The sequence below is a fragment of the Branchiostoma floridae genome, chromosome 7 (assembly GCF_000003815.2).
Source record: "Branchiostoma floridae strain S238N-H82 chromosome 7, Bfl_VNyyK, whole genome shotgun sequence".
Taxonomy (NCBI): Eukaryota; Metazoa; Chordata; class Leptocardii; order Amphioxiformes; family Branchiostomatidae; genus Branchiostoma; species Branchiostoma floridae.
Window position 1 is genome coordinate 12031951 of NC_049985.1, and position 24478 is coordinate 12056428.

Here is a 24478-nt window from a genome sequence, read left to right on the forward strand (position 1 = left end):
CGAAACGTAAGCCAAGTGAGTACCTACTGGGTTGTGAAAAAGAATTCTCCTAAACCCTCCATGCTATGCAGTTTTCTCCATGATTGATTCCTTGTCACAGCACGTGCAGTTTCATCAAAGGGAGTGCATGAACGATTGGACAGAATTTCTCACTTGACTCGGGGTCACGGTTTAATCAAAGTTTTGCTATAGCATATGAAAGGTTGTCCAAGATTATGGAGTACGGTTTTATGTTCTTCATCAAGCCAGATTATGATATGTCTATCACATGACTTCCAGAGGTTAGGGGTCTGCTTTGCGAGGCAATTCCATTTTTTTCATATCGTTCATAGCTTTCCTAATTGTGCCCCGGCAGCCTGCCCCTGTATTGTTTGCCTGGATGCACGCATTGATCGATATTGCTCTTACTTTCACTGTGCCAAAGTTGAAGACTCGCGTTATTAATTCTCATAAAGCACCTGACGTCTTAATCGTAACGTTTGGGTCTTCTATAGAGTACCATTTGTTTGGTCAGCAATTAACTCTGTGTGTTTGTTGGTTTTGTAGAGGGGGGAGGGGGGGGGGGGGCTGGCATGTTTGTGTTAGTCTGGAACTTCAAGCTTTAATCCGTGACCAACCGATGTTTGAATTATATAAGAAGTTACTAAAGGGAGGCCTTCTTATAAGCAAAAGCTTTTGGTCTCTCTTGCACTGTTGTGTTCTTTTATATTTCATTGTCATGTATTTATTGTCCTCTTTTCTTTAAGCGCGAAACTAAAAGAACAAATAAAAAAAAACCGAGAAACCTAGGATTACTGCTACTAATAACGATTTAACTGGTTATAAAATCTCACATCATCAAAGGAAGTTACATTGCATTGAAAGTAGTGCCTGTGTTGCATTTGGTTAGGTAAAAAGGTAACAACTACTATTGATTAAGTGCACTTCAGCATGTTATAGAAAAAGGCCAAGAAAATCTATGTAACTCCTGATGAATAACAATATTATTCCCAACGTATTACGCGACCCAACGGACCGTATATGTATTTTTCGATTAAGCCCCATTGTCCTTGAAAGTGCAGATTTGAATTCGGCTTGATGAATATCTACAACAAGGTAATGAAGCATGGCGCCACTGCCAATACAGATAAGTTGTCTCACTACGAACTACATGTCTGATGACAGGAAAAATCAGTGAAAGAGGAATGTAAGAGTGATATATTGCTATCGTGACCTAAAAAGACATTTAATCTTTACATATACAGCATAATCTAAACGAAACACCTATGCATATAGGTAGTCAGGTATATAGAATATGCCGATGTGAAAGCCTCCGCTAAGACGGAATGAGATTTGAACATGGGGGACAGAGAAGTTGGCAAGCGTTTCTTGTACAACGATAGATCTTGTTGTTGTAAGTCAACGTTGGCATAAGTACTTGATTTTGATTCCAATTTTTATCTTATAACAGAGCTATGGAAGCTTTCGATACCACTTGAAGTCAGGTAGCAATCTTGAAATCGTCATGTAGTTAATTTAATTCGGCATGTCAAAAACTTGTTAATGCTTCACTATGCTGGCGAATACTGTCCTCCATATTTCTATGCCCTCCCATTCGTGTAATGTTGGGAACTAGAAAACTGGAGCAAGAAAATTTACATTTAGTTGTGGCAAAAATTCCCATCACACAGCGATTCAGTCTTTAACATCCCCCCGACAACCTATTGCTGCCAACCAACAGTTCTTATAAAAGACGTCACTATCCCGCCCGCCTTGTTACATAAGGTGGTTGTTATAGGTAGTCTTACCTCCTTAGGGCATGGGCAGGGTGTGTGAGTAAAACGACTGAGGTGAATGCAAAGACGTTGAAGTAATAGTAAGTCGAAGCTGGTTCAACAAGTATGAACCTATTGACCACTAGAAGCAAGGGTCGGCCAGATTACACCATTACATCTACATGACTTGCCCATTTCCGGCTGGACGTGCTATACGTACAAAAAGAAGACAGGTCTCGGGATTTTCCTACAAAATTATCGCAATTGTAGAAAGGGAAGCGTTAAAACCTAAGGCTTATCTGCGATTGTGACAATAAAATGACAATAAGAGAGTTGACAATTATAGTAACTCTTTTTAGGGGGTCATATACATCAGGGCACTACTGAGCCATCACTAAACTGAGACAGTAGGCGTTATAAACGTCCTGGAAAGGTTGACCAATTGCTGACGTCATGTATACGCAAGATCACGTGTCAATAACGTCACGTGCTTGTAGCTCTCGCGACTTTACGTTCGGAAGTGATTGGTCATTAGTGATCCTGAAGAAGGCAACAGTGTACGTTAAACATTTTATCCGTGTTGGAAGAAAGTTAAGCATTGTGATAAAATTACTACCCGCACATGTACAGATGAGCTTTTATAATAATTATGATTTTTATGTTGCAGGTGCCCCGAACTGAGGTTTCTCTGCACTGCAGTCCACGCCTGTACCAGAAATGTTGGGTCTGACTGGAACAGTCACATTTGTATTAGCCACTGCATTCATGGCGTTGCAAACCGAAGGTAAGTGAGAATGTATTTACTTAGTAACAGCGTTTGACGCCACGTAAGCCACAGACATAGTAGAGCATGTAAAAGCTTCTAAAATAGCACTGTTTTCAGATGGTCGAAAGGATAGAAATGGAAAGAGGCGCAATCCACTTCAATTACATTTTTGCGTGAATTGTGAGCAGCCTGCAATATCCTTTCAAAATAGAATCAATGGAAACTGGAATAAAGGTCAGAGGGGTGGCTATATGGCATGTATTTTGTTCATAGACCTAGGCAATGACGTTGTCTCAACGTCAAACGTACCCTCAAGAAAGCTTTAAATGACGATAGATCAAGACCCTTTGACGTCTGGGCATTAATGGATGAAAACATTCCAGGGAAAATCTACTAGATAAGTCATTGTACCTTACGTACAATACTGTAGAGACTGTCACCCAATGTTTTCAAGTCGTAGAAGACGAGTAGACGATATTCAACAGTTGCTGAGACGCTGATCTGGCCGGCCAACATTTCAAAAGTCAACGACTTGTCAAAATTGAGCCCCAATATTGTAATAACGCTGCTATTTCCAAACGCACAGCAGTTCCCCTTGAATGACTTCTTTAACCATAGAACGAAGCACAATAAATGCAGTAAAATGCCAACGAACGCGAATGACCAGAAACTAAGATATTCAATTTCCACGGCCGGCGTACGGTAGACTAGAGTTTGCAACGAAACAAAAACCTAGATGCTACCAGTACTCAATCATGATATCTTCATACAGTTGGTGAAAGATATACGTTGAGACAATAATGGCACTTTTAACTTTGAGAAACCATCTGTTTCCTCATTAAGACTCATAGGAGTGTATCTGGTTGAAAACAGCTTTTATTGATTGAGAAAGAGAAATATGCAGCCATGCACGGAATTAGTTTTCTGCTCCGTAAGTCGACTTGATATCATACAGCAATCTACCCTAATAATCCTCCTCATCTTCAAAGTGATCGTTATTAGTTCATTCTTGAAAGAATATTTTTTATGAATAATGCAGAATATCGGTCGAAATGTTATCTCTATCATGGCAAGTGAACCATTGTAGACGAAGATGGATCTTACATCGTTCACTATGTATAGGCATTGCTGTCTTCTAGCTGGCTATATGGAACAAGTAAAATAGTTTTTATATTTCAAGGATTTCTTGCATGGAGATGTATTGGATAGATGATGTGTTTTAATCACTCAACCAATCAATAATAACCAATAACTTTATTGGCTATTAATAACTCCATCTTTGTTGAAGGGGATGCTGTGATTTAAAAAAAGAACTTTCATTGGATCTCATTGAACCATTTCGTCAATTTGGTTATATCTTTCACCTAATATTTCCTCGTAAAAAGGCGTGTAAAAGACTGCACAGTAGTTAAATCGACTGGCATAATGCCTACAATCGATGATGGCGGCGCATCAAGTCTCATGATACTCCTCTTGCAACAGTAATTGGTCAGATTCCTTGCCAAAGATGTCATCATAAATCCTTTGATGGCTTGCTTACAAGGGAATACATCAATATTTAACGGTGCTTTACCGGCGGCTAATAGCACCATCAATTAGCTCGCCAGGAGAAGTGGGATTTACGTTCCCTATACTTTATGGCTGAACTGTTCAAAGTCCTTGCCACGCGCATTAGTGATGGCGATATCTCCGTCTACACTGCACGGCGTTGCCTTGAACCTGTCTCTTGAGTTCCACTGCTCATTTCCAGCTCGGCGGCTTGTTGTTTGACCTTCTTTTGTGAGTGTGATGTACTCCGTAGGCCTGCTCCGACAACTGTTGAATAGTGTACGACTTTTCTCTCCCATAAGACGCTTGATTATTCAAAGGGAAGCGAAAATATTTGACGACTGATGGGAAAACTATTGGCTGGGGAAGCCTTACAAACTGTTTTTACTATGTCTGTGAGCGTTGATATCCTCGATGGAGTCGAGAGTGAGGACTGGTATTTCCAAGGGGACATGAAGAGTTAGATGATAGTCTTGCTTGATAGAACTTTTCTCCCTGAAAGGGCGGACTCCTGGTGATATCTTTCGCTACGTGATAGCTATTCGTGTATCAAAAGGCGTAGATCTGTGGGGCTGCCATCATACATTTAAAGCCCCTGCGCATCAGAAATAGTAGTTTGTATTTGAGGAGTTCTTCCGTTCCACACGTTTTAGCAAAAAAGGAAATAATCCTTTATACGCTGCAACTTCAAAATGATGTTACATCCATTGATCGCGCCCCTAAGTAGTCAATCAGATTACTCTTAGAATATCTATGGCAATGTTTTGCCACGTCGTTGGTTTTGATACTGACGAAAAGCGGTGACATAAAACAATATTAACCGCCAGGTAACTGAAGCTAATATCATGCCTTAAACATATTACTGAAATGGAATACCCAGAACAGTAAGTCAATTTACAGAAGCTCAGGTTTGCTTGCATTTGCAGTCTGCTCACTGTTGTGTCACAATTACAAAAGTACGTGGAATATACCCAGCAAGTCCAACTCAACGTGACGACAGCTGAGTCTTAAGTAACACATCTAGGCTTGTGAGCTTGATTTAGTTAGGCCCCAGCATTAAGTATGGATTGGGAGTGTTGCAGACCTTTTAAATCGAACGTTTGAAAAACCGTGGTTCCGTTGGGCCGAGGTGGCGCCGACATTATCGCATTAGGGCAAGTCGCCAGCATGGGGTTTTGGGGCGCCAAAGAACTTCCCTGCCTTTTTGTTAGAAAACTATTTACCTCAGTGAGTGAGATGTACACTTTGATCTCACTATGACAAAGATATCTCATGTGTATATATCACGCAGGTTGCACTGGCATTGGTTATTGATGAGTAGAAGCTTGTCATGCTCTGTATCAACATTGTCTGCAAAGGTACACGTTTAGGGATATTATAACAGAGTATGATGTATGAATTTTTCAGGTCTGAATGAAACTGTATTGTCGGCAAAGCCATTTCTCCCTCCGGGTTTTCCTTGTCCTATCGGAGAATTCCCGTGCGGAAACTCCTCCGTATGTTTGGAGCAGAGCAAGCACTGTGACGGGGTGGAGGACTGTGAAAATGGGGCGGACGAAAGAAACTGTGGTAAGAATAACTTCCTAAAGAAAAAAAAATGTCACCGCTGTTGTGCTCTTTGCAATGCTGACGGCCAACCTAGGTTCCGGTTTGAGTTGCCCCGCAGAAAATTAGACTTGTACAGAAGTTCCGAAAATAATTTCATCAGGTTGGTAGAATATAGGATATATGAGAATTCTTATGCACAACCAAAATTGGACTTACTTGCTGACGTTTCGATGTCTGTCAGAAGTGTTTCGTTCTCTGCGTGAAACAAAGTTTGCTTTTTAACTAAGGGCATCACTAAACATTCACCATCCCCGAAGCAATCATGCATACAGCAGCTTGTTTTACAGATGCTATCGTTGCAAGAACACGGCATTACCCGCTTATGTACAGCTGAGATAAGCATGTAATGGATGTGAACCTACTTTAGACAATTTGTCAAGTAAAACTTTCGTATGGATGAACAAGTAAGTAACAAAGAAATGTTACATTTTGTTAAACAACTGTGTGTATGTAGAACATCTTGCTAAACAATAATTTGTTACTCAGATCTATTTCAAGTGTCAACTTCGGTATCCGTATCTCCCCAAAGAATAATAAGAAGAGTAATTTTGGCACCCAATCACAACTGCCTACTTTGCTACTCAAAGGGAATAGATACTAAATGTTTAATCCCAGTATTGCAAACATGTCACACGTGTGCACACCTCACATGTCCTTATACAGGGGATATTACTGGTTGGGGACATGACTTCGACAAGACCGTGCAAGTGTTCGACTGGGATTCATATCAACCTCCAAGAGCTGACATATGTAGTAAGTTCAAATCAAGCCAAGTTTGTTAAATATCTTCGTCTTTTTTTAAAGCTGTTCACTTAAATTAAGGTAATAATGGAATTGCAACATCTAGTGAGAGTTATACTAAAAGTCATATACATAAGAAATTTTTTTACAATGGGCATTTTCTCAGATTTGATTCTTCAATGGCAACTTGCGCTGTTGTTCCTGATGAATATGTATTTTTTAACCACACTTAGTTCTGCCAGACGTACCAGCCCCATGTAACTGTAGTCACGAGACCAGAGTGTACTGTGACGGGAAAGGTCTACACACAGTACCGACTGACATCCCGACCAACACAACCAAACTGTACGTCAACTTCTTCAAATACCTATCATGTATTCCAACAATGTATATATGCATCCCCGAGAATTTTGCACTAACTAAAAAAACACAAGTGAACAGACACGGACCATATGCCAAGTTTCATTTTGTTATTTGTTTTCGTAATACCAAGTTTGTGTAAGGATCTATGATTATTGATTTATTAGGACTTCGATCATGTCATCTGTATCTTTCTGTTATTTTGTATGATCCTTGCCTCTTATCTTGTGACCTCAATGGGAAGCGGCCAGCAGGATGGATGTAGTTTTTAATGAACAGATAACGACTGCAATAACAAACAAGCAATATGTAACTATCTTATGATTGAGTATATGAATTTCACTAATAGAGTTGGACAAATAATTGTCTTTTAACCATGTAACATATTGCCGATGATTTATCACTATCTACAAAACTAGTAAAATGTCATCAACATGTTTTGTTGCAGGTACGTCCAAGACAACAACATAACGGTCGTGATGAACGAATCCTTCATAAACTATACAAAGCTGGTGTCATTGTAAGTCTCTGGTTAACATTAAGAAGACTTATTGTGCATATGTCTATATAGTCGACAAGTAGTAAGTATGGAGATTGTCCGTCCAGCTCGCTTTAGAAAAAAAGCTGCACTGTACAGGTTCGATAAAAGGTCCGTTCTGTTCATTTACAGTTTCACGACCCCGGAAAACTACATCTGGGATTCAGGAAAACAGCAATTTGGATTCACCTGGCCGAGTGGCAAAACGAAATCTTGTGATCGATCCTATTTTGGACCCCGTGAACTCGGGTTGAAGTTACATCTAGATGACATTTTGATTGTGCTGCTTAGAGGTAGAGGTTACGGCGTGACTTTTATGCTGTGAATACTGGTAAAATCGTGTCAACTGTTCTGCATATATTGTGCGTAAATATAAGCACAGGGGCCATCTAAGAAAACATTTCGCCTGTCGTATCCGATATAATGTTTCATTGGCCTGCTGGAACGATTTTAAGATAAAACATTTTGGAATCTCATCTTTTATTTTACAATTGAAAGACAAAGACATAACAGAGAACTAAAAGTGTTTCTGCCAGAATTAAATTCAGCTTACGAATAAAAACACCTCTGGGATTATTGGTGAAAATTTATGAATAGAATGTTTGCTTGTTTTATTTGCAAAAAAATATTATTACATAACAAAGAAATATAAATGAAATATAACAGTGCAAGGGAGGCCTGAAGCCTGTGCTTACATGGATCCCTTCTTCACATAATAGCAATTCAATGAAATTTATCAAACAATGTAAATTATGAATAAACGGGAAAATAAAACAGATCAACGGACTAACTAAGGTATTATTTTCTTGTGTTTACGGTACTATCATTTTCAGGAATCTCCAAAGAAACAACATCCGGGTAATACAGAGAAGTGCTTTCAAGGGGCTCCGAAACCTTCAAAAGCTGTAAGTGGGGTATTATACTGTTGACCTTTCATGATGAGATTTTTATTGGTCCCTAATCCAACCAGTCAGTGGTATTTGGCGGAAGATACTGCTGTGATGCTGCCGTGTTTGCTGATTTATAGTTTTTGGAAATATCACTGGAGATGGCAAAATCTGCTGTCCGTTAAATTACACGGTCATTGACCCGTTCTTTATGCCAGAACCGGTCGAATTACACTCCACAGCCGTCTGTGGAAATATAGAGCCTTTGTATTGCGCTATCTGTATGTATGTCATGCTGTTTTAAATCCAAACATCCTACCAAAAATCTAGAGCTGCTGCGATTGTGATATCAACTCACAGAGCTGGATCCTTCAATCAATCCAGATCTAAATGATCCTAAATTATGCTCGAGCAGCAACTACTGAATTCACCAATGGTACAGCGTATGTTAAAGTTGCTTCCATAACTTGTGTGTTCAATACCATATCACAGCATTTAGAAACACATAACAACATAAAAACACATAAAACATGCTTATTTCGTAATTGTTGTCAATAGTAGATGATGAGGCTTTCAATAGCATATTCAATTGATATCCGCTGAAATCTATCGATCCGCCAACGCCCCTTGCAACTCCGGTTGAGCCATGAGCAGGAGGCATTATAGTGGCGTTTCGCTATCGAAAATACGCGCCTGACAGTTAAAGCTCCAAATAATGCCCCTGTGCTGAATCGAAGTGAAAAACAGATTAGAATCTGAATGAAGACATTTGTATGCTAGTCATGGTAACCTTTTTCGTTGGAAGCCAACTAGAAATCACTAAGGGTAATTCTAACTGATCTCCTTGATGTACATCTGTTCAGGTGCTCAGCGTAATTGGCTATTTCAGCTGACCAAGTGATTTTTGAGAGCAATCAACCTGGTCTCTGAATCTCAACTCATGGGTTTGTTTACGACAACCGGGTGCCCATTAAGTGATTTAAGCACCTCAATGTCGGGACACTTGATTGGCTTACTAAGTAACTTACTTGTTATGATTTCCGGTCGTGGCTGGTACAGTGGTGTTCTTAAAGTGATTTCATGTATTGAATAGATACAAAATAAATGCCGAGACGAGAGAGAAAACGTACTCAGAACCACCGATGTCGTCATGTCATTTTCATCTTATATTAACATATAAAGGTTGAGAATCTATGAATAATTCAAAAGTTAAAAATTAACCATCACATCACATGCTATTGATTACTTTTTTGATTGATTAGGATGCTAATTTCTTCCAGGTATCTAAACTATAACTTGCTGGAGACGTTGGAACCTTTCACCTTTAAAGATATGAAGACTCTTACTTGGCTGTAAATGTGTTTTTATATTGTTCATTACGATTTCGCTGGATATTTTTAAGCACAAAGTATCGTTGCAAATACTAGCGGATATACTGTTTGAATATGGATACAGCGATTTGTTCGGAGTAAACTCCTTATATGCATAAGCGTATTTGATTTTATAAAAAATATTGGGAGCTATATTTTCATGTTCACTTTTTGCTCCATTTTACATCATTTCCAGCTGCTTATATTTCCAATAGGACGTAAATACTTTCTCATATCTTTAACCAGGTACTTGGACGACAACAGGATAACAACACTTCAACACCAGACTTTTTTCGGACTGCAGAGTCTATTTTGGCTGTAAGTTTCTAATACATAAATGTTGTTACATATGCAACACATCATTTAAACACTGTTCATGTACCGGGGGTAGATTTATTTCTTAAACTTCGTCTATTACTATGTTTCAGTGATCTTAGAGAAAACAGAATTTCACATCTGAGAGGAGAAGCATTTTGCGAGGATATGCCGTCACTCCGTTGGATGTAAGTGTCAATTCAATATGAGTTTCACAATTACCCAGCTAAGATGCAACATTAATAAAAGATACATTCATACATAATGTAAATCAGTATCGTCACCCTTTTTAGGTATAGTGCTACATTCGATTCATTAGTATTGTGGTCTTGTCGAGAAATTGAGAAACATTTGTCTGTCTTTTGTAGGGAATTGGACCAAAACCGGATCCAGCGGCTATGTCCGGAGATGTTTGCCGGCTGTGCAAACCTCACAATACTGTAGGTGTTGGTGACTGACATGCTTAGCAATGGAACATGCACTTTACCTAACATCCCGTTATACATGTCAGAAATTGACCGGGGCCTGACATATGTGGGAGACCATCGGACTTCCTACTGCTTCATATTATCAAGCATATATATATTGTATGCATTTCTAAGTATTAAGTCTATGATATTTGACTTTTGCTGTAAGTCAAAGGCAAGGAGGTTCTTTGATCGAAAGGTAGTCTGATAAGCCAATTTTGCAGAATTTGGCATGATCACCTTGTCTTTTACAATATCAATAGTGTCTATCGATTCCTCAGCTTTAAATCCCAATTGATGCAATATTCTGTGGCTATTTGAAGTCAGTGACTGTTTTATCCACTCTGCATGTCTGTCCCCTTCAGACTTTGAGTTAATGTTGTATGCCTTACCTTGAATATGGAGTACAAGACCACTGTCCCCTATTTAGACCTAGAATGCAGACAGCTGTGTTCACTTTTACTTTACGACTGGGTACTTTGGCAAACAATAAAATTATGATGAGCATTCTTTATGTTTATCTTGAGTGCAGTTTATCTAGCTATGACTGGTTACGAGACAGTAAAGTGCTTCCAACTATCTTTGTTTATCGACTCGTTTAAGTGGATATCTTTATCTTAGTTTCTTTATATAATTACGTTTTGTCATCACAGCCGGTTGCGGAACAACTCCATTACTTCCATAACACGACGTGCGTTGGATACATTGACGGGGCTTGAAGATCTGTAAGTAGATATATGTTGATGATAGCTAACATGAAAACACACAGAAAGAAACATTATAACAGTATAACAGAATGCAATTAATCCTAATTGAATTTAGCGATATGTCGTGCTGTGTCTATGCATGCAAATGTGCCTTTCTAGGTGCTGAGTTGGAATATTAAAAAAAGTCATTCTTATCCTTCTTCCCAACAGAGATTTGTCATGGAACCAGGTCAGCGTGATCCCAGATGATGCCTTCAAAAACATGCAAATGCTTTTGTCGTTGTGAGTACCCAATTCACACTTGTTCAACGCTCGTATCTAGTGCCTTTTTTTAATTGCCTCCACGAAAAGTGACGCATTGTTTTCGGTCTTTTTGTTTGTTTGTCTTGGTCTATGTTCGTAGTCATTAGAACACTGCAGAGTGGCAGGATATGAGGCGGAAGGTTGTGTAACAGGAGACTAGCAGGATGACGAGGTTCGCAGGCTGGCAGGAAAATGCAGGAACAGAATTAGCGACAACTTCGCAATAATTAACCACAAAAAATTCTGAATATTTTACGGAGATATGATATCTTTGACTTCTTGTTCCCAGTTGCACACTTTTCCAGTCTTCGCGACGTATGGCATTTCCTACGTGAAATTGCAGACTCTACACTCTGAATGTTATCGTACACATACCTTAACCTTTGCTACTTATTTCAAGTGTGCGGCCTCTTTATATGATTTCTAATACAATGGCTACGACCTTTATTCAACGTTACTCAGGAACTTGTCAATGAATCCGATAGAGAGGCTGCAGTTGGACTTGTTTGATGGACTGGCAAATCTGACGTCACTGTGAGTACTTCCCTATCAGTTCATCGTTATTTCGTCTTTTTCACTGATTGTGATGTCAAATATTGTTCAATGGCTTTAAATTATATTACCCGTGTTCCTCTTCAGTGACCTAGGGGGATTGACGATGCACAACTTGTCCTACCGCCTGTTCAGAAATTTGAAGAAACTAGACTTCATGTAAGTCAATGGATTTTGATATCATACATGTATACGTAGTTACTGGACAATGTTAAACGTCATGAGTAATATCGTTGTGTGTCGATCAGTGTAATTGTAAGTATCAGTTTAAAGAATCGTTTGATAAAATTAGTGCAGTATGTGTTATTCTAAATCTTATATCAATGAATTTATGAAATTGGCGCAATCTGACGATAAGCCCCGAGGTCGTTATATTTCTAACAAGGTTTATAGGGGAAATCTTCGGAAGATTCGTCATTTTCATTCAAAAATTAAAATTACATCTTAGTAGCATCATCATTACCTGTTAGAATTACACCAAAATTACATCTTAGTGGCACCACCACCACCTGTAGCATCATCGCATTCTTTAAACATGCCATCCGCAAGGTACCTCTTTACATATGGACTGCATTCCTTCTTGTCCTGAAGGTACATGACTTTTGTTCAATACTACTACAATACCGTAGAGGAAGCGTCTAGTGAATACCCTGATCATGTAAAAACTTGACATTGACCTGAGTTTCCCTTGATTCGTGGTTGACAGCTACTTTAGCCAGTTCCGTTACTGCGGGTTCGCCCCTCACGTGCGCAGCTGCAAACCCAACACGGACGGCATCTCGTCACTCGAGAACCTGCTGGCCAACGTCATCCTGCGCATGGCAGTCTGGGTAGTCGCCATCTTGATCTGTCTCGGCAACACGAGCGTGATGATTGGACGAACGGTCATGAAGCAGGAGAATAAAGTTCACTCTCTCTTCATCAGAAATCTGTGTGGTGAGTTGAATTGGTAATCAAGTTGATTATGTTGCTTCAACAAACCCTTATACTAAGCTTAGGAAATAACGATAAATTTGTCAGGCACATTGTAGTAAATCAAGATCTCTAGTATACTATAACGTTGAATAGCTTTCAATCTAAAATATTAAGAACTACGTATAGTTCCTATCAGAATCTATAAGATTTACATGCATGTTTCAATGATTTCTGCCTCAAGGACAGATTATCAACTGAGATGGTGAACATGTATTTCAGTCATGATGCAATAATTTTCTTTTCATACAGCGTCAGATTTAATCATGGGGATCTACCTGCTGATCATCGGGTCCAAAGACCACGTGTACCGCGATGTGTACAACCAGTACGCACAGGAGTGGAAGCAGAGCTACAGCTGCCATATCACAGGCTTCTTCGGAATGCTGTCCGCTGAGGTGACCGTGCTGCTGCTGACGTACATGTCCGTGGAGAGATTCCTCTGTGTGGTGTTCCCCTACCGAGAGAGCCACCCCAACGTCCGACAGGCAGGCACAGTCATAGCGATCATCTGGGTAGCCGGTGTGACACTGGCGGCAATTCCGTTCACGTCATCGATGTACTTCGGCAACTTCTACGGCAGCAACGGCGTGTGCTTCCCGCTGCATCTACACGAACCGTACGGCAACGGCTGGGAGTACAGCGCCTTCATCTTCCTGGGGATCAACTTCACCTCTTTGACTGTGATTCTGTTCGCTTACATCGGCATGTTCATCTCCATTCATCGCACAAGGCGTTCGTTGAAGTCCCCACTGTCTCTTCTAAGCGACATGTCCTTTGCCAAGAGGTTCTTCTTCATCGTGCTCACGGACTCCCTGGTCTGGATTCCCATCACTGTCATGAAGTTCATGGCGCTCACAAACGCACCTATCTCAGGTACGCAGCTATTTCAGAACTCATTTGATGTAACCGGAAACTTGCTATCAGACACACTTGTTGACTGTAATGTTTTCTCTTCAAACATATATCAAACAAGGTTCGCGTTATCGGAAAGAAGGCTATTTGTTTGTTTGTTTATTGCTTTACATGTTTGCCCAACTGTACTAAGTACATCACACAGTCTTTTGCTATGAAAATCATTCACGTTTTTTATGAATCGTACACCGTCATTGTAAAAAAAAAACCTAAATCAATATTCAAGCATAATTCTTAATTTTTTCATTTTATCCTAAAGGTTCCTTGTACGCTTGGATCGTGATCTTCATCCTGCCGATCAACAGCGCCATCAACCCCATCCTGTACTCCCTCACCACACGGACCTTCACCAACATGCTCGGCAACCTGGTGGAGAAGTCACCCTTCAGACCGGTGAAAGCCAAGTGTCCTACAGACGGCGGACACAGGGATGAAGGTAGGGCGACAATACATGAAACATGTTCCGATATTGGTACAGCTTGAAATTATAGTATCCTGTTCTCATTTTACTCAGATAGATTGTTTAGATGATTATTTCATTCAGACGGATTTGGAGGACAGGTAGATGTGACATTCAGTAGTATTGAAATTGTATAGCAACATTTCTGTCTAACAATAAAGGAATTGTTTGTGTTAGTGAAACACTAGTGTAACATATACTAACAATCATGAAAATTTATGCAATATAAGTCATTGTAAAATACTATTTTCATTTAAATACATTCTTAATCTTAAAATCACCTGTGTTGTTGTTTGTGCTTGCTTAATCCATGAGATTCCCGAGGCGTCTAGTGTTTCTAACATTTGTTGTCTGTAGTTTCGGCGACTACTGGTACCACAGGCCTGTCCCTCAAGCACACCAGATATCACAGAGGTACAGGCATACGATTGTTGTAAACCATCGTGTTGCTGTATGTGTTGTGCATTCAACGTCTTTATTGTGTCTTAAATATAAGTAGGTATTTAGAAAATAGCATGTATTCTGACCTTCGACCAAACTAGAATTAACTCACAATGTCAGAATCCACTTTGTGCTGTTTACACTTTGATGTTGTTCCGTGTCCTCTTAACAAAGTATTGTCATGTGATGTCTACGCTGCTTATATGATGTGTGTACACTCCTAATTTGGATCGACAGGGAAAAGGTGCCAATCGGAGACCGAGTCGTCCATGTCGATGGCCAACACGTCACCACTTGCCACCATCCACACCCCTGACGTCGGCGTCCCGACTGTAGACGGCGAGATGACCGTTAGATTTTCAAAATTCAGCCTCGACAGCGTTCCTGAAATACCATCCAATGAGGAGGAAGACTGGGACTTCGGATACGGAATATCAGACATTTGCACCATCAGCTGTGGTAGGCGCTTGGTGACCACCATATGCGAACACAGTATTTCGGACAAGGCGTCCGTAAAATCAGAACAAAAGAGTGAAGAAATTACTGAGGACTGCCAGGAATCAAAATACACAGATACAGATACAGAAACAACAGGGCTGTAAGAACTATCAACATCATCATAAGTTTTACTTCGATGAAGCTTGCAATGCTTCTGTACAGACTTAGCAAGTATTTGGTGAAAGTTTACCCATACACAAGGACTTGATTGTGTCATGTTGACGTAATGATGTACCACTGAAATAAGCGTGTATGACATGATAATGGACGACAGCAAACCAGATTAACTAACGACAAGATACATAAATATGTATAGCTACTATAGCTGATCAATTGATCAAAGTCGACGGAATTGACATATCAATCGCATGTCATTGACGTTTAAATAAACGGTACCCTAGAAAATTAAAATGTATATGTGTGCATCAAATGTGTGCGAACAAAAAATCCCTTTACTTGGTTTGTAGAACTATTAGTTTTTTGATTACCAAAAAATCCATATTGATCTCTTTCCTTTTAATGTCTTTGTGCAGTTCCGTACCTTGATGAAATCCTGACCTCTTCTTTTGGATGCACTGTTGCAATCACAAAATGTAACATACCTTGTAGAAAACACTACAGGAAATTGCTTACCATGTACCAAGTATTACGTCTCCTTATTGAAGACTACCATATTAAAATGAAAAGGATCCATTGTGACACTGCAGAGTAATTAGATTACAAATACCTGTAAGAATTATTTCAATTCAACACTCGTTTTCTACAGATGACAATCTAGTGCCTGACGAGTGCATGATGAGTGTACGAAGGAATAGTGCCCAAGACATCAGAAAACCGTTTGGATGAGAAGAAACCAAGAAAAGCTACCAAATACCTTAACACCTGGGTTCTTTGTGAATGTGAAAGTTTGAAAGTTTTTTTCATTCAAATATTTGAAGATTTGAAAGATTTATTCATTCACGGAAGCAAATGACGCCCTCCGCAACGTTGAGACACACCGCATTATTTTTCACTACACTCTCGATGTCTCCTGCTGAGTTAAGTTAAAAGTTAAAGTTGCCTATACAGATGCGTAGGGGTGGCGCCCTTCTCCATTTCTGTAGCCCTTGGGCCACACATTTGTGCAAGTCACTAGAGCAAGAACTGGTCTGCTGCTGGTAGTGATGTATGTTTAACTCCCATACTCTTCTCCAAATATGAGTGCTGATATAAGCAAAGAAAGCAGCATGTACCGTTTTTAAAGTGTGTAGTATGACTCGGTCGGGGGTCGAACTCTCGACCTACAGAATGAAAGGCGAACACTCTACCCACACTCCCACTCCTGCTGAGGCCAACCCTTTATATGAGCACCGGCAGCCAAATTGCACAATTTTTCGGGACGTTGAACAATTTTATTCCTTATCGATTCCCGCAGGAGGAATTGGCTGACATCGCATGAGTCGAATTATAACGATAAGTCACACGTCAACTGTCATGGGCATGGGCTGGCAAGAAACTCAGACTAGGATATGATGTATGACTTTTGTTGTACCTTACACATGCGGTATGAAACATTCCTGATTAAATTTTACTGGTAACATTGTTGATTAAGGTCTTTACATCTTCAAATATTTGCTTATAGATTTGCTTACAAGACGCTGCATATCTATGCTGAAATGAGAAATGGAGAAGACAACATCACAGCAATAACAGACGTGGCATTTCGAAAGTTATTCAACATGACATTTGAGAGCTTACCGGTATCTAAATCCAACAGTAAACCGAGAAATGGCAGAAGGCAGTGAGATATAGATCGTACAAAATGCGCTGACTTGCCGATTTTTCTAATGCTATATTTCAGGAAGCAAATTGAAGGAAACCACCAGAACCATATTTCATCACCCTGGTTACATTAAATCCAATAGAAGAAGCAATTATTCACTGACGTCTCGGTCTAACCATCTGGGACAATCTCCGAAAACTTCAATACATCGCACTACTCTGTGCCTGTCTACCGATGCGCCACGCTCTGTGTAGCAAATCCTGTTCAGCCTTGCTGTGTGGGTGCAGAAAATGGACAAGGCATCATTCTTTCGCAGGGCAAATTATAGGTCGGCTTAGCGCTCGAAAATGAATACCTGCATACGAAGATTTTGCTATATCACTACATATACTTCGAAGAGGCAAGGCTTGCTGTCTGTTTTCAACTGAGTATGTGACAGAATTCGTTCGTCCTGGTTGTAATTTTCCAGAACTTTCTATGGTGTACGTTTTTCAATAGCGATGTTTTCGAAGGTTTCCATTCACAGCCACACGGCTGTGATCTGCCTAGGCGCCTGGGTAGGGATGCGATAAGAGCGAGCCAATGTTGGTAAATCATTCCAGGACATGCAACAAGCCTGTGTTAAGCCTGTCAGAAACCCATGCACAACGAGATAAGTACGAATCCTAACACGCTTAGACTTGTATCTACATTCCCAATGTAAGCTTTGGAGTGTACAATCCATTTGTTACAGCCAGCTTTACTGTATCTTCTACAAAGAGGCTTCTAGACCATACAGCTCCTTGCACAGAAAAAATTACTTGATGCGAGTCCAAATCGAAGAGTCGCTTAACTCATAGGAAGCTGTGACCCTGCGGTGGTCCCGTCAGCTTATGCAAGACTCCGATAAACCGGGTATGACCCAAAAAGCTATACTGGACTGTATTGGAACACGAAGTTTGAATTTCTACGTTGCAGAAATGAGTGGTTTTCTGTTCACACTGCCGTTTCATCCACAAGGATTTGGCCACACCGCAAGCCTGGGAATAATCAACACAGTACACACACACACACACACACACACACACACACACACACACACACACACACTTACACACATAGCTATCTTTACGACTTAGGCTTAATGAAACAAAGTATTTAACATTAGCGAAACTTTAACTTAACGGCTTTTAAGATTCGTCGAGGACTTAAACAAGTCTGCAATCAGTCGTCATGGCTGTAACCCTATGTATAAACAACGTTCCATGGTATGATATGTGGCCAAGTAATGTGTAAATTTTCTTCATAGAAGATTAGATGACATTTTAATGTCAGAATGTACGGATTGCCCATTTTTCACATATATTGTATGAAAACGGATTGCATCGCATCTACTGCATTGATTGGAACTCAGGTGAATGATGTGGTGGCAATGCATTTGAGGGAAGACAGATTTAAGAAATAAGTGTATCCGAAGTGTTATTTTTTCCTATCAATCGGCCCCTTAATATTAGCCTACTCCATTTAATGTGCATTGAAAAAAAGTTTCTCCTGACTTGACTCTTCTATTCAGTACGGTATAAATTTTAGAACTATGCACAACAGCTTATTATTGCTTTGAAGATTACAAATAAGCTTTGATTTTACGTTGATAATAGAAAAAAATTCTGAGAATAGCGATTTTCTACAAATAGCTTTCCAATCTAGGCTCACTCGCATTGAAAATCCAATTGCAAGTGAATCGATCAGAAAACCATTTTTCTCCAAAATGAGAACCCAACATTCAGCCATTGCGCGCTATTGGGGTCTCGAAAGGTGCCGGGTTCCACTTTCATCAGGCAGTTGTTATTCAGTTACCTATCAAGTTTTATTTGGAGAAAATGCATTAAATGTGAGCTCCATTCTCTATATGATACCCCCTATAGCCTACAAGTCGTATCCTGTCATTAAAAGGTCTGGGTTGGATTCTTTTATTAATGGTATATGAAGGTTTATTTTTACAGGATCCTTTCATGTAGCTTCTTGTAATGAGAAACGTTTTGCGTTTGTGGGTATCCTGTTAAGAACATTCCGTACTCAAAGCTCTATTTGTCGATACTTATTTGGCAACTCTATTTATCAGCTGCTCTAGTATACTGTTTGTTATGTGATTAGCTTCGGGTTTTCACCAGATAGGATGTGCAGTCGTCTACTCCTCAGTATGCCTACGTGTGTTTACTGGTTCAAGACCAGGTTCAAGAGGTATGCCATATAATAACGCACACGTGAAATCCACATAGAAGCTTATATTAGTTTGCTCATAAAATGAATATGGACTGACGACTCATTTGTACGTCCTGCTGTGAGACAGCGACATAAGCTAGTTATACCCGTAAAAGAGTAAGATATTAGATCAGGTACTAAATGTCAACGAGCGGAAAGGGAAATTGAAAATTGGTTGACCATGGCGGCCATTCAGACAGGTTACCATGATGAAGGATTGCAGTAATGGCTTTGTCATTACACGTTTACGTAGGTATATAATAAAATGACCTGCTTTAAACTGTGTATTGTGCTTGCCAATAACATTTACCCTATACCACACAGTATACGAGCTCTTCCAAAATTTTAAAAGAGGGTAATACAATCAGAGATAAAACATGCCATTTGCCACACTAAAATGATAGTTGCAGTTGTAAAGAAATAAAAATAATACGACTCTGTCGTTATTTTTTGGCGTCTTGTGACATTTTCCTGTCAATCCGTGTTTAAAAAAAACACGAAAATGATGGATTTTAGAACTATCATAATTAAAGTGCCAAAAGACAACCTATATTGAAAGCAACCAAAAAACTTCCTCAAATCTGGAAAGACCTGCAATGTATGAACATCTCATGAGACAAGACCACTGTACTCGGAAGACTAGCTGACTGATGCGGTTCACAAGCCTACATGACTGATTTAGTTCACGTCTTCCCGATGGAAACAGCTGTATAAATGGTCTCGTGGAAAACGCTCCAGGAGAGAACAGATCATTCTTTCTTATCAACATCGTGTGGGCGTCCGTGCATCAACGTTTCCCCTCCTGAGTTGCTGCAGCATGCCGCTGATGATGGAAAGTTAACACAAGTCAGCAAAAAACCCACATGACGATCGATTAGACAACATTTGAAAGTTTCCTAGTGTCAACTCTCTCCTGAGATGCCTTTTGGTTACCTCCTTCAAGTTGTAAACGCTATAAGATAGGGAATATCATGGTATAGCTTTGAGCCAAACGAAACTAACTATAATAGAATGATATGAATATGTACATTTAAGGTTACACTTTGCCTTTGATAAGAGTTCTATAGAGAATCGACGGTCAATTTGCCGGTAATAGCCCCCCCCCAGTCTTTATGCAGAAATACACCCCCCCCCCCACCCCACCCCAAGTGTAAGACAGCGTCAAATATCATATGCTTGGATTCAGCGTCAAATATTTGGCTTTCCACACTACTTTGTTTTTGTATCCGAAGTTAGTTCAGAATTCTAAAGTGTTCTCAATCAAGAACCTAACACTCCTATAAGGATGTATACCTTAATACAGGTCCCAGTCAATCAAATGAAGGTCACGAAAGCATGGCGTCTGCTGAAGGTGCACTCTCACTGGACTTGGGGCACGCTTCGACATTGGGGGGTTCGTTCACTGCGTCACTGTTTTGTTATTTTCTCCGATTTTTTTAAAAATTTAGATATTGCGTGATACGTAAAAGTATGACTTAGAAGACGACAAAATACACAACAAGTACGGAAATCAGTTCTTTATCTCTGAAATTCGTTAAGTATATTTCGAACCCCTCAATGCCGCAAGCGTACCCCAAGTCCAATGAAAGTGCACCTTAACTGGGTACAGACTGAGAAAGACACTTGCGAACCACTTGTCACCCATGATGTGGTACTTATACTATGGAGATCTATGGAGTCTATTCCTGGCCACTGCTAATCAAGCTCTTCAGCCCCCCTCCATGAGAATAAACCGTTTCTTCTTGCCAGTTCGTGCTATTAATCCAATAATGTCTATCAACAACCAAATTTGAATCAATTATTATTCAATTCTTTATACCACCCTCTGGTCAAAATGATGCATTAATATTGATGCGCATATCCCTTAGGTTGGCTAAACTGTATTCAATCTCTTTTTCCGGATGTCAAATTAAGTGAATACAGCAATTCATATGATGACTTGCACCCAAAATAGTTGCAGTCTCTACCAGTGCATACAACAGTAGTGATGAATATATAGATGAGTGGCTGATTCAAATGGGTACCTTTGAAAACATGACTGTTAATACTTTTAAATCCATATCATGAAAACGTTACCATGCATCAATGGTCTACATGATTGCCTTTCTATTCAACAGCAAGCGAAACGACTCTTTCACAAAATTCAGAATTTTGTATGTATGTCACACTACGTATTCCTTTGCAGACTACTAAACAACGCAGCAAAGCTCGGCTGAATGAATCTGTTGTTGATTGTTAAATGTAATGATCCATTCCTGTTGCTAGACTAGAATTGATAAACTACTAGAGTACAAAAGAATCACAGGAGGGCATATTTTCATGCGGAGACGAATATTGCGACACATCGTAGATATTATCAAAAGCTACTCTTATACACGCGTTTAGACTTGGTGGCCTTCCAAGATCGGGTGTGCAAAGTTAATGACGGCAGCCACAAGCTGCGCCTTTCAGATTCATTTATGGAGCCCACTGACCCTAACACAAAGGTGGGAGGAAAGGTACTGTTAATTATTAATAGAATAGCCCCAAGGATCGACTGAAGCAAAGTAAAGCAATATTATTACTTCTTCAAAGTCATTATGACTTGGGATGCATCCATATGAATCTTATAATTTATTTGCTGCATGACTTGTATGCTTCTCATTGTAGACTGACTGTGATACCTTTCCTACTTGTAAGCCCAAAAGAGAATGAGATAAGGTAGTTTATCTGCAAAAGGTACACTCCTTGAATGTAAAGGCTTGTAAATGTCAAAGGACTCGGATCATGAAGACATTGAAAGACGCATCAATCGATATCAAGGTATTGAAATTCGTTTTCCAAGAGACAACCAGAGAAAGGGGTAGGAACCTTGTCAATAGGCAGTCTCAAGCACAGTTTGGATAGAGTGGCTGTTTTACAAGCGTAGGAGTAACTTTTACAGCTCGTTCAGTGTCGTCTACGCGGCCGCCTGCCAAGTCCGTGCACTATACAGGCTGTACCTGTATCTGTATCTATCTGTAGCTGTATCTATATAGCAGGTATAACGGGTCTACCGAAAGTGCGAAAAGGGACGAAAAGGAACGAAAAGGAACGAAAGGGAACGAAAAGGAACGAAAAGGAACGAAAAGGAACGAAGTATGAAGCAAACTAAAATAAAATCAATGAGAATATAAGGAACCGGTACTGTGGGCGTTAGAAGCCTATGAAACGTGTTTTATTTTACTCAGAATTTGGCAATATCAAATTTTTACGGGGCTGTTTTAGGCTGTTGTGTTTGTGTGGCTAAATCATTCTCTGAAGATCAGCGAAATACAAGGAAACATAACTGAGATAAGAAAGTAAGGACTAAAATTCAGTTACTGGTGGGTGATGGATAAATATCGATTAATATACATTTTCAGAATGAGGCAAGATTGTAGCGTTGTTGTTGTATTGTTGTTGGCCCACAACATGGTTTTCTGGAGACTGGAGACATATCTTCTTGCTCGTTCACGACAAAAGAAAAGCTGTGAAAGGATAGACATGTATACATTGTACCAAGGAGTTTTCTTCACGTTGTACCATTAACCTTTTCGCACTTTCGGTACTTTCCTTTTCGTTCCTTTTCGTTCCTTTTCGTTCCTTTTCGTTCCTTTTCGTTCCTTTTCGTTCCTTTTCGCTCCTTTTCGCTCCTTTTCGTTCCTTTTCGTTCCTTTTCGCTCCTTTTCGTTCCTTTTCGCACTTTCGGTACACCGGGTATAACAGCCCTTCGGCGTAACACACCAGCTTCGCAGGCACACGGCGCGGCAGCAGCTGGTTATATTACACGAACGTACCATCATCTTCATCATTTCAGCCGCATGCCGCACAGTCATGTCATGTGAAAATGTGTCCAACAAAATGAATGTGCCATTCCCTCTACTTCTTCTATCTCGTACTTTTATCGTTTCTTATCTTTCCTGGATATCAGATATATCCTAGTGGCAGCTTAAGTAAGGCGAGCAATTATTTTCTTTGATTTTTAATGTACATTTAATTAGTATGCCTCCTGAGACAATGTCAAGCCATCTGTATACAATTAAGAAGTCCCAAAATATCAAAAATACATCAGTATCTCAGGTAGAGGTAGGTACCGGTACGATGAACCGGTACAAACCGGTTTTTCTTGTTGTACCGGTCCAGAAAAAATGATTAGAAAATAAACAGATTGTACCTGCTGTCGTTCATGTGTTGGCTTACCGGTCCAAGAAAATAACGAATGAAGTAGAGATGAGTTGAAAGTCATTTATAAAAGGTTTTTACAGTCAAATTTGGTTAACAGTGGCAGTTAGTGCTTTTTATCATGAGAATATGATTTTAAAACGCTAGTGGAAGTCAAATACTTCGCCAAACAGATTCCTTTGTAGCGAAAAAGACCATTGTTTTGAGTATCGCCTATTCACATGTTTTCACAGACTTTTAGGTCCAGGTTCAGGTCCGGACCTGGACCTGGTATTCTGGACCTGGACCGTACTTGTACCTGACTTTTCTGTACCGGTAACCACCCCTAATCTCAAGAGCGGCTGCATTGGTGATTTCAATCAGATATTTGATAGAAAAGTTCCTGTGTACGGAATGACTCACAGACAGTCATTGGATGGGATTGTCTCAGACACCGATGCAATTTCACTTCTCGATGTGACGACATCAATGGCACACCAGTACGCTACTGGTGGATCGACTTTAATGCACAGTCAATATATATTCACTGCATGGAAGAAGTAGCATACATATTATGTGGCAGCCTTAGGTGCAAACTTTATTTTGGGAAACTACATCACAGTAAAAAACTGAAAGTGAAACAGACCACTATTACCTTCAACAGGGGTAATTTTCGTAATGGAAGGCAGTCGATTTCAGACGATCGATGACTTAATGCACCAATCCAGGCGTCTACCAGTAACGGCAAAACAACCTTCTACATAGCTTCAGGGCACGTGGTTTTGGTTACAACAACTGTAATTACCATTCTACTGTCATTTACTATTACCTTGAGGATCAGAGATCCAACATAAAAGTCATCAAGGGAATAGAATCACGGGTAAGTACATCCATATGTTAGTGCATCTTCTCCTTCAGGGACAAATATTTATCACCTTCTAAGCAATGGAAACGCGTGGACGATGATAAGGGTGCCGGAGATTCCTTCAGGTAACGTTTTTTCATTAAATAACCCACCATTAAGACGTCTGGTGCCGATGGCGTGCAGAATTTGACATGTCCATCACGTAATATCAATAAGACATTTATGCACAATCGACGCCTTCCTCACG

General features: G+C 39.9%; 1 protein-coding gene across 2 annotated transcripts in view; it reads left to right on the forward strand.

Annotated features, from left to right (window-relative positions):
* The window catches only part of LOC118419775 (relaxin receptor 1-like), a 27792-nt gene extending 10853 nt beyond the window's left edge, over positions 1-16939 (forward strand). The window contains exons 2-20 of one of the 2 annotated variants that reach the window (XM_035826363.1): positions 2422-2538; positions 5476-5637; positions 6340-6429; positions 6651-6762; positions 7226-7297; positions 8149-8220; positions 9483-9554; positions 9819-9890; positions 10001-10075; positions 10256-10327; positions 11008-11079; positions 11272-11343; positions 11827-11898; positions 12004-12075; positions 12623-12852; positions 13141-13764; positions 14063-14239; positions 14621-14677; positions 14942-16938. In XM_035826363.1, coding sequence (XP_035682256.1) covers positions 2472-2538; positions 5476-5637; positions 6340-6429; positions 6651-6762; positions 7226-7297; positions 8149-8220; positions 9483-9554; positions 9819-9890; positions 10001-10075; positions 10256-10327; positions 11008-11079; positions 11272-11343; positions 11827-11898; positions 12004-12075; positions 12623-12852; positions 13141-13764; positions 14063-14239; positions 14621-14677; positions 14942-15306 — 2607 coding nt within the window. In that variant the 5' untranslated portion in view covers positions 2422-2471 and the 3' untranslated portion in view covers positions 15307-16938. Of the gene's footprint in view, positions 1-2421; positions 2539-5475; positions 5638-6339; positions 6430-6650; positions 6763-7225; positions 7298-8148; positions 8221-9482; positions 9555-9818; positions 9891-10000; positions 10076-10255; positions 10328-11007; positions 11080-11271; positions 11344-11826; positions 11899-12003; positions 12076-12622; positions 12853-13140; positions 13765-14062; positions 14240-14620; positions 14678-14941 lie in introns of both variants that reach the window. The other variant, XM_035826364.1, reaches the window with a different exon arrangement.
* Positions 16940-24478: the final 7539 nt, after the last annotated feature.